The 10,664-nt window shown below is 48.4% G+C and overlaps 1 protein-coding gene across 3 annotated transcripts; it reads left to right on the top strand.

Annotated features, from left to right (window-relative positions):
• The first annotated feature begins 3,450 nt into the window (after window positions 1-3,450).
• Window positions 3,451-5,819, top strand: Zbtb3 (zinc finger and BTB domain containing 3). 3 transcript variants are annotated; one of them, XM_042676493.1, is made up of 2 exons: window positions 3,451-3,477; window positions 3,911-5,819. In XM_042676493.1, the coding sequence occupies exon 2, from the start codon at window positions 3,962-3,964 to the stop codon at window positions 5,531-5,533; it is 1,572 nt and encodes a 523-aa protein (XP_042532427.1). In that variant the 5' UTR covers window positions 3,451-3,477; window positions 3,911-3,961; the 3' UTR covers window positions 5,534-5,819. The 3 variants fall into 3 exon arrangements, with proteins under 3 accessions (XP_042532427.1, XP_042532430.1, XP_042532428.1); XM_042676496.1 differs by having other exon boundaries at window positions 3,452-3,473; XM_042676494.1 differs by lacking the exon at window positions 3,451-3,477 and adding an exon at window positions 3,493-3,617.
• The last annotated feature ends 4,845 nt before the right edge of the window (window positions 5,820-10,664 follow it).

The following is a 10,664-nucleotide window of genomic DNA, read 5'->3' as shown; positions in this document are numbered from 1 at the left end:
CTGGAACCAAAAGGGAGGGAGGTGTCCCTGCGCAGACTTCACACTTTTTGTAGGTCATGGGCCTGAACTCTGGGCCTCGGCACTGTCCCTTAGCTCTTCAGCTCAAGGCTAGCGCTCTGCCACTTGAGCCACAGCACTACTTCTGGCTTTTCCTGTTTATGTGGTTCTGAGGAATCGAGCCCAGGGCCTCATGCATACAAGGCAAGCACTCTACCACTGAGCCACCTTCCCAGCCCATGGATTTAGATTTCTCATTAGAGTTTTTTGTTTTGTTTTGTTTTGTTTTGTGTTGGTCAAGGGTCTTGAACTCTGGGCCTAGGCGCTGTCCCTCAGCTCTTCAGCTCAAGACTAGTGCTCTACCACTTGAGCCACAGGGCCGCTTCCAATTTTCTCGTGGTTAATTGGAGATAAGGGTCTCAAGGATCTTCTTGCCTGGGATGCCTTGAACCATGATCCTCAGATCTCAGCCTCCTGAGCCAGGATTACAGGCACCAGGGCCTGGCTCATTAGAGATTTTACACCCACTTGTAGGTTGTCTCTTCTTTCCCGCACATAAGTCCCCCTCACCCCACCCTCTTACCCATCAAGACCCAGTTCTCAGAAAGTTCTCCTTGTTCCTTCCTGCTCCTATCACTTAAAGATTAATTGTCCACTGAAGTCTATCTTTTATAGATTAACTGTAAAGTTACTATAATGGCAGTCTGTCCCTTTCTGAGCACTCCCTAGTCTCAAGTTACTAGAGAAGGTCACACTTGGAAGGGTGCTTTTCGTAAATACTGCTCACAAAAAAAAAAAAAAAAAAAAAAAAAAGATACCTGTTACTTTTTTGCTTAAACGCAGAGTCTGGGCCCTGTCCTTGCGAGCTCTCTACCCTTTTGAGCCACCTACTGATTTTTGTTTTTTTTTGCGTTTTGTTTTGTTTTCACCGGTCCTAGGGTTTGTGAGCTGTTGCTTTCTCATCTTCCTCCTCCTCCACCACCTCTTCCTCCTCCTCCTCCTCCTCCTCCTCCTCTTCCTCCTTTTGTGGGGCTTGAACCCTGAGCTCTTCAGCTTAAGGGGAGCACTCTACCACTTGAACCCTAGCACCACTTCCAGCATTTTCTGCTTATGTGGTGCTGAGGAATCAAACCCAGGGCCTCATGCATGCAAGACAAACACTCTACTACTGAGCCAGCCCTGAAAGGAGTATTAGGGGTTGTTCCTTCCCAGGCTGGCTTTGAACCGTGATCTTCAGATCTCAGCTTCCTGAATAGCTAGGATTATAGGTATAAGCCACCGGTGCCCAGCTCTTTGAGCTTCTTTTGCTCAAGGCTAGCATTCTACCACTGGGCTTTTTCTGTCTATTCAGTACTGAGGAATTGAACCCAGGGCTTCATGCATGCTAGGCAAACACTCCACTTCAGAGTCACATTCTCAGCCCCATTACTAATTTATTTATTTTAGTGCTCAATTGACAATGAAAGTCTCACAGGGACTTTTTGGCCTTGGCTGGCTTCAAACCTGAATCCTCGGATCTCAGACTCCTGAGTAGCTAGGATTACAGAGGTGAGCCACCAGTTCCTGGCTACAAGTCATTTTAATCAACATATTCTGTTTCTATCTTCTTTGGAGCCCTTGGCTGACTTTCAAGATTAGTTTTGCTCACCACCCCTTCCAACCACTCCCTGAGCTCCCAGGGCCCTAATATAAAACCAGCCTTTGCTAAGGTGGACCTGTTTGGTTTACTGCAGGTCACTTTTGGGGTGGTCATTCAATCTATGCCAGATGTAGCACAAAACTACTGACTTTTTCTTCAGTCCAGACCCCCTTATTACATGGGGCTAGGCTCCTGATTGCTGTTATCCTTAGGGTATGGGAAATCTGGAAATTCCACAGGGCCAGTTCTTACCCTGGAGGACGCCCAGGAAATATTGCCCTTGAGAAAATCTGTTTTGCATGTACTAATGGCCTAAAATCATGTATTGATGTGTCTTTCCTAAAAGGCCTCTCTGAGATTTAGTAGTTATACTGCCACAGGTCCTAGTATATGGAGGGGAAGCTGCCATTGTGACGGCACCATTGACCTGAGCCTGTGGGGATTGGAGATGACCAGCACAGACCTCTACACTCTGCTCAACTCCCCTGGCTGGAGTTTCCCTTCAAATCTGGCATGGCCTTGTGCTAGGTACAAGGAGGACTGTGCACAGCACTTGGGGAAGCAAGTTGGTTTTATAACAATAAGTCAGGCATCAAATTGGTATGAAAGTCTTTTTAATTGGAACCCATTCAGTGAAATTACTTGATTCTATTCCTCCTCATGTGTAGCCCATGCTTTTATATGTGACCACTTGTCAACAGCAATAGTAGTGTTTATATCTCAGTGAATTGAGTTATGTATAGAGGGGAGAATGAAGTAGAAAAGTTATTCTCCAGGTGAAGGCACTTTCCAGCATCTAGTTATGAGAATGTGGCCCCCACCCAGTTGTGAAAATGTGGCCTGGTGGGACTGTTGCTGTAATGTGGGTTGGGGACAGACTTTGTGGGGCCATCTGGATTGATAGCTGGAAGTCCATTTGGCATTCCTTATAATAACAATGCAGGAGTAGTAACAGGATGTCATGATTTGTGCACAACTAGAAAGGAATTGACCACCTGGTCAAAAGTAGATATCTAAATAATGCCTATTTGGGGTGTAACTAGCTGGTAGAACCCCCTCCCTCTTCCCCAATCTCCCCTCCCCAGGGATCTGAACTTCTTTCAGGTGGCTGGTAATAGACTCGTTTATCCTCTCTAAAAATGTGGTCGTGGTTTGTTGTTATTTGGGTTTTTGTTTATTTTTTTTGGTCGGTCGTGGGGCTTGAAGTCAGGGTCTGAACACTGTCCTTGAGCTCCTTTTAAGGCTAGTGCTCTATCACTGGGCCACAGCTGCATTTCAGTTCTTGAACGGTTAATAGGAAGTCTCACGGGGCACTTTTCTGCCCGGGCTGGCTTCGAATGGAGATCCTCAGATCTCAGGTTCCTGAGTAGCTAGGATTGCTACTGGCGTCCAGCACTGCCCATAGTTTTGGCAGAGCCTGGTGTAGGACTCTGGCTTCGAGGGGCCCACACTATTGCTTCTCCTTCCAGTCACGTGCAGCGGGGTGGTTGGGGGGCCTGGGGACAGGAGACCCTCGGGTCACTCCTGTACAGCACTGCGCAGTCGCAAATTTCCAGCCTCTCTTGCCTACAGCCTCAGGTAGAAGCGAAATTCAGCCAATCCTGAGGGCTCTGACGCAACGAAGGCGGGACGAAGGGGAAATGTTTAGGACGGGAGTGACAGCCAATCCAATGCCGCGCTGACTGAGCGACGGCTGCTCATAACCATTTGGAAATGCCAGTAATAGTGGGGCGGGACACTGGACAGCAAACCAATCTATGAGTAGAGAAGGAAAACTTGAGCCAATTAAGACTGAGAAGGTGGGAAGGGGCGGAGCTCGCCTGGTGGCCGCTCGGTGGTGGGTGAGGGATCAGCTTTCTCTGCTACTTCCCGTACTGGGAGTCTTTAGTCCCTGGAATGCGAGAGGGGGAGGCTCAGGGAGTTCTCGGAGTGGGGCGTGGTGGCATCGTCCGGGAAAGCTTGGGAGCGAGAGTCCTAGTTGGTAAACCTCTAGAAGATACAGGGTGGGCATCAAGGAAGCAGAGACTGGTCAGGGGCGGGACTTCCGGGGGCGGGGCATTGTTGGGACGGGGCGGGGCCTTCTGGTAAGGTTAAGTCGAGGGGCGGGGCTAATAGGATACCTTTTGGGTGTGACCTAAGCAAAAAAGGGGTAGTAACTAAAGCAGGCGTCTTGGGGGGCGGGGTGGGGCATGGGGTGGCTAGCCATAGTTCAAGGCTAATGTTAGGGTTGCTGGAGGAGTTACCTGCCCTTAACTTCCTGTCCTCTCTTCCCAGGGAGCCACTGGTGGGGACATCTCTTGGGCGCCCTTCCTTTCTTGGGGTGCTATGGAGTTCCCAGAACACAGTCAGCAGCTGTTGCAGAGCCTCCGGGAGCAGCGGTCTCAGGGTTTTCTTTGTGACTGCACCGTGATGGTGGGTAGCACCCAGTTCCTGGCCCATCGGGCTGTGCTGGCCTCCTGTAGCCCATTCTTCCAGCTTTTCTACAAGGAGCGGGAACTAGACAAGAGGGATCTAGTGTGTATTCACAACGAGATTGTTACAGCTCCAGCCTTTGGGCTACTTCTAGACTTTATGTATGCTGGCCAGCTGGCCCTGAGGGGGGACACCCCTCTGGAAGATGTGCTGGCTGCTGCCAGCTACTTACACATGAATGACATCGTCAAAGTGTGTAAGCAGCGCCTGCAAGCTCGGGCCTTGGCAGAGGCAGATAGTACTAAGAAGGAGGAGGAAACCAACTCACAGCCCCTAAGTTTGGAGTTTTTGTCTAGCACTTCCCGTGGCTCCCAGCATTCACTGGCATCTGCTGAGCCCTCAGGCCATTGGGGCAAAGAGGAATGGAAAAGTCCTGCTCCCTTGCCTGTTGTCCGTCCTACAGATGAGCCACCAATGCCTGGTGGGGCTGACACTACACAGCCTAGCATGGAGGTTGACTCACCACATCTTCGAGCACCTCCTCCACCGGTGACTGATGTCTCTGTTTCTCTGGCCAGCCCTAGCAGCTCTACAGAGACCATTTCTGCAAACTACTTCTCTTCTGGCCTCCCTGCAGTTTCAGTGGAGCCTCTGACTCCATTGGATGTTGGTTCTGAGAGTTTGAGGGTGGTGGAAGCAAGGGATACTGGAGGACCATTACAAGGCTTCTATCCCCCAGCATCAGCCCCAGTTTCAGCTCCAGCCTCGGTCTCAGCCCCAGTTCCATCCCAGGCTCCAGCCCCAGCTGAAGCTGAACTTGTCCAGGTGAAGGTAGAAGCTATTGTGATCTCCGATGAGGAGACTGATGTGTCAGAGGAGCAGTCTCAGGGTCCTGAGGGACTGTTCTCACCGGGAGGCGGAATGTATGGGGGACAGCCCTCCCAACCAGAGACTTTTGAGGAGGCAGGGGCAGCAGGACTAGATGAGGTGGGGCCAACTGACCACTTCCTGCCTCCAGACCCTCATCTGTCCTACCACCTGCTGCCAGGTCCAGGGCAGTATCATCGAGGACTGGTGACCTCACCCCTTCCTGCACCTCCAGCCTTGCATGAGCCACTTTACCCACCTTCTGAGTATGAAGCAGCCCCAGGAACCTTTGGGGTTTTTACTGATGATGTTCCCACCTGCAAGACATGTGGAAAGACCTTCTCATGCTCTTATACACTACGGCGACATGCTACTGTTCACACACGTGAACGACCCTACGAGTGCCGCTACTGCCTGCGCAGCTACACACAATCAGGGGACCTCTACCGCCACATCCGCAAGGCTCACAATGAGGATCTAGCCAAACGCAGCAAACCTGATCCAGAGGCTGGCTCTGTGCTAGGGATGCAGCCCCTCTCTGGCTCACCCACAGCAGACAGACAGGGTACTGGTGGTGGTGGACCACCCAAAGATTTTGTACTTGGCCCCAAAAATTAATAACTGGGGGACACGAACTAATGCCAGGCCTGAATCTTACCTCCCTTAGATGGTAACACAGAAGGCCAGAGGCATCTCATCACTTCCGCTGGGTGACAGAACTGAGGGTTGGCTCAAGCTAAAGGTTCCTACACTTTTCTTGGCCCAACCAGATACATAGGACTTTATGGGGCAGAGTAGATCAGCTGGCCCTCTCTAAGGGTACTGGGATTTTTTTTTTTTTTTCCTGAGGTGTAATTACTTCTCACTTCAAATTCTAGAACATAAAGCTAGCAATGAGAAATTATCTCTTTGAACTGGTGTTGTCTGGTTTGTTCCACAGAACTGAAAGAAAGTCTTCATCCCTTTCCTCAGGTTTTTTATCTGACTCCTGTATTTGGGGTAGGCAAGTGAGTCTGATAAGGAAAAAGGGAAGATGGCAGTGTAAACTTTACTTAGGAAAGGTATGCAAATTAAGGAATCTTAAAACAATCTTGGCTGATTTTTACAGTTGAACTTTCGCATTCTGGGTTCTAATGTTTTGGGTACTTTGTATAATCTCTGCTTTTTGTTTTTGTTTTGGTCTTCCTGGGGCTTGAACTCGGGGCCTGGGCACTGTCACTGAGCTCTTTGGCGCAAGGCTAACACTTTACCACTTTGAGCCACAGTATCACTTCCAGTTAGTATTCTGGTGGAGATAAGAGTCTCAAGGAATTTCCTGCCTTGGCTGGTTTTGAACCACCATTCTCAGATCTCAGCCTTCTGAGTAGCTAGAATCATGTGTGAGCCGCCATAGCCTGGCTTACTACTCATTTAATCCTCAACAACCTTTTGGGATATTATCCCACCACACCTGTTTTTGCATGGGCAAGGAAACTTGAAACTTAAAACGTTAACTTGCTCAAAACTGGCTAAGGGGCTAGCCAGTATTTGAACCTAGCTTACGACTATAGATGCCATGTGTGCTATAGACTGGTTTAAAACATTCATGGCAGTTAACAATTGAAAGTTCTTTTCTTGTCATTTGAGTGTGGTTTTGTTCCCTTCTACCTAGGACGTTTCCTTGATTGTTTCAGTGACACATAGTGTACTGATGATTTGAAATTTTTGCCTGTGTGTTGAAAATATGGATTGTGGTCTCTGAAGACAAGATAAGGACAGACAGGAAACAGTCTTGTGGTACTAGTCTTGTGTGGGGGAGGTTGAGAGTCTGTGGAGGCATTAGAATAATGGTTGCTTGGGAAAGCTACAGCAGGAAAGCCCATGAGAGGATCTTGTCCCACACTTTGCATCAGAAGTGTGGGACTGGTAACATAATTCAGTGGCCAAGTGCCTAGCATGAATTATGCCCTGGGTTTGATACCCAGTACCAGAGAAATAAAACAGTGTGACGATAGTAACCTAGAGAAGTTAAATTATGTAAGGTCATACACATGGCTGTTTGCAATGGAATGGCAAATAAATGAGAATTTGGGGTGTTGATGTGGGATGGGGAAAACCAGCCCTAAGAATGTGAAAGAAAAAAAAAAATGTGAAAGAAGGGCTGGGAAGGTGGCTCAGTGGTAGAGCGCTTGTCTTGCATGCCTGAGGCCCTGGGTTCCATTCCTCAGCACTACATAAGCATAAAGAAAAAAGCCAGAAGTGGCGCTGTGGCTCAAGTGGTAGAGCACTAGCCTTGAGCTGAAGAGCTGAGGGACAGCGCCCAGGCCCAGAGTTCAGGCCCCACAACTGGACACCCCTCCCCCCCCAAAAAAAAAAAAAAAGAATGTGAAAGAAGGCACTGGGAATGTGGCTTAGTGGTAGAGTGCTTGCCTAGCATGCATGAAGCCCTGGGTTTGATTCCTCAGCATCACATACACAGAAAAAGCCAGAAGTGGTGCTGTGGTGCAAGTGGTAGAGTGTTAGCTGCAAAAGTCAGGGACAGTGAGTTCAAGCCCCAAGACTGACCAAAAAAAAAAAAAAAAAGAATATGAAAAAACCTGCCCCAGCTGTAGAATGGAATAGCAGGCTTGCTCTAAACCACATCTTTATTTGCACTCAGGACCTGAATGCAAATAAAGTAGAAACAAAGAAAAGTGAAAATACAAATAAACTTCCCAAATTCCTTTCCTCCCTTTTCAGGTATGGGCATCACATTGGCACTGTAAACTCTTCTTACAAAGCTAGTTTTTGATACAGAAAGGAGACAGAGCTTAGAGGTGAAGATTTGACAAAAGAAAAGTTCCTTCATTACAGTATTATGGGAAAAGCTGATGATGCAGGCTTGGGGCCATGGCACAAGTGGTGGAATATCTTCCTAGGAAGCATGAGGCCAAGTTCAAACCCACTACCACAGGGCTGGGAAGGTGGCTCAGTGGTAGAGTGCTTGCCTTGCATGCATGAGGCCCTGGGTTCGATTCCTCAGCACCACATAAGCAAAAAGTAAAAAAAGCCAGAAGTGGCGCTGTGGTTCAGGTGGTAGAGCGCTAGCCTTGAGCTGAAGAGTTGAGGGACAGCGCCCAGGCCCAGAGTTCAGGCCCCACGACCAGACCCCCCCAAAAAAAAAGAGTTTCACACTTTCGTGTCCAGGCTGGCTTTGAATCATGATCCTCAAATCTCAGCCTCCTGATTAGCTAGGATTACACGTGTGAGCTACTGGCACCTGGCTCCCTTAGCCTTTTTGTTCAAGGCTAACATTCTACCACTTAAGCTACAACTCCAATTTAGGTTATTTTAATGGGTAATTGGAGGTAAGACTCTCCCAGAGTTTCCTGCCTGGGCTGGCTTCAAACTATGATCCTCAGACCTCAGCTTCTTTTGTAGCTAGGATTGCAGGTGTGAGCCATCAGTCCCTGGCTTTATTCAAAATCACCAAACCCTGTGTGGAAATGATTAAAGATGGTAACTTCCAAATGCAAGGATGGAGAGCTTCTGGCTGGCCCCTTCAGGACAGAGGGTTGTTAGACCGTTGACACCAGCATGAGACTATTGATTGACATCTCCGTCAGAAGCTGGGATTGTCAAATGTAAGCCTGACCACTGTGTGATTTCTTAGTAATGCTAAAAAAAAAAAAAGGTTAAGTAAAATTTCTAAATGGCATTTTTTTGGGGGGAAGGGGGTCGGTAATGGGACTTGAACTTTGGGCATGGGCATGTTCCTCAGCTCTTCAGCTCAAGGTGAGCGGTCTACCACTTGAGCCACAGAGCCACTCCCAAGTTCTGAGTGACTAATTGGAGATACGTATCTCACAGGAACTTTTCTGCCCAGGCCAGCTTCAAACTTCGATCCTCAGATCTCAGCCTCCCAAGTAGCTAGGATTTACTGCCATGGTAAGGCAGGCTACTCAATGGAGAGTCATAGTAACTGGGTTTCACATTGGGGACAGAGTTGGACCTAACTGATTCCAACAAGGCCAAAGGGAGGCTCTTATCAAGGGTGTGGGGCAGGGGGAGGGAAATGGATGGAAAATTACTAAGGAAATAGAGTTTTTTTTTTTTTTTGTCAGTCGTGGGGCTTGAACTCTGGGCCTGGGCGCTGTCCCTCAACTCTCCAGCTCAAGGCGAGTGCTCTACCACTTGAGCTACAGCGCCACTTCCGGTTTTCTGGTGGTTTTATTGGAGATAGGAGTCTCACGGTCTTTCCTGCCCGGGCTGGCTTTGAACGGCGATCCTCAGATCTCAGCCTCCTGAGTAGCTAGGATTACAGGCATGAGCCACCAGCGCCCGGCAGGAAATAGAGTTTTTTAACTTGACAGGATGCACCATGGCAAAATTTTGTCAGTAAGCCTGTTTTATTTTTTGGTCAGTCGTGGGGCTTGAATTCTGGGCCTGAGTGCTGTCCCTCAGCTCTTTAGCTCAAGGCTAGCACTCTACCATTTGAGCCACAGCACCACTTCCGGCTTTTTCCTTTTTGCTTATGTGGTGCTGATGAATCGAACCCAGGGCCTCAGGCATGCAAGGCAAGCGCTCTACCACTGAGCCACCTTCCCAGCCCAGCCTGTTTTATTTTTTATTTTTTGGTCAGTCGTGGGGCCTGAATTCCGGGGCTGAGCGCTGTACCTCAGCATTCTAGCTCAAGGGGAGCACTCTACCACTTGAGCTACAGAGCCACTCCCGGTTTTCTGGTGGTTTATTGGAGATGAGTCTCACGGACTTTCCTGCCTGGGCTGGCTTTGAACCTCGATCCTCAGATCTCAGCCTCCTGAGTAGCTAGGATTACAGGCATGAGCCACCGGCGCCCAGCTTTATTTTTTATTTTGTCTGTTGTGGGGCCTGAACTCTGTGCCTGGGCGCTGTCCCTCAGCTCTTCACCTCAAGGCTAACGCTCTACCACTTGAGCCATAGGGCCACTTCTGGCTTTTTCTGCTTATGTGGCACTGAGGAATAGAACCCAGGACCTCATGCATGCAAGGCAAGCACTCTACAACTGAGCCACCTTCCCAGCCTCAAGCCTAAGTTTTATAAACCATGAAGCTTAGGAGTAAAAATTTGTGTGTGCTGCCAGTCCTGGGGCTTGAACTCTGGGCCTAGGTCTAGCACTTGAGCCATAGCTCCACTTACAGCTCTTTGGTAGTAATTGGAGATGAGTCTTAAGGACTCTGGGCTGGCTTCAAATCACGATCCTCTGAATTCAGCCTCCTGAGTAGCTGGGATTACAGGCATGAACCACCCACTAGTGCCTTGCCAGAAAAGTTTTCTGATGAAAGCTGATGGTTATATTACTTAATGTGTTGAGAGGCACAGAGGGGTCTAGTCTATGAGGTCTTATCAATAAACCAGAGTGGTTTTTCATTCAAAAAACCTATTTACTTTACAGTTATATGATGCTAATAACATTTATGAAGGTACTGGCCATGCTACATGTTTTCAGCTACTATTTAGTATACATGGCATACATGTAACCCACAAGTAAACAGAACGACAAAGGAGCTTCTGGTGGAGAGCCTTCTACTAAGCCTTCTACTGCATCCTGCATGCATGCGCAACACAGCTTCCCCACAGGCCATCAGCTGCTCCGAAGGCACTAAGCAATAAAATAATGGGCTTTCGTTATTCTCTACTCTTGTCAGGACTTAAAAACTCTTACAAAATATAGGGTGACAGGTCAAGAGAGATTTGTGTTTTTTGCCCTACTATTTTATAGTATAATTTCTAGAAGACATGGTAGGTAATG

The sequence above is a fragment of the Dipodomys spectabilis genome, unplaced genomic scaffold (assembly GCF_019054845.1).
Source record: "Dipodomys spectabilis isolate Male_0828 unplaced genomic scaffold, ASM1905484v1 ptg000030l, whole genome shotgun sequence".
NCBI lineage: Eukaryota > Metazoa > Chordata > Mammalia > Rodentia > Heteromyidae > Dipodomys > Dipodomys spectabilis.
This window is presented reverse-complemented; position numbering and strand designations above follow the sequence as displayed.

Bases quoted from the DNA above. Each gene is read 5' to 3' on its own strand.
- Zbtb3 (XM_042676493.1), top strand. From the start codon at position 3,962: ATGGAGTTCCCAGAACACAGTCAGCAGCTGTTGCAGAGCCTCCGGGAG.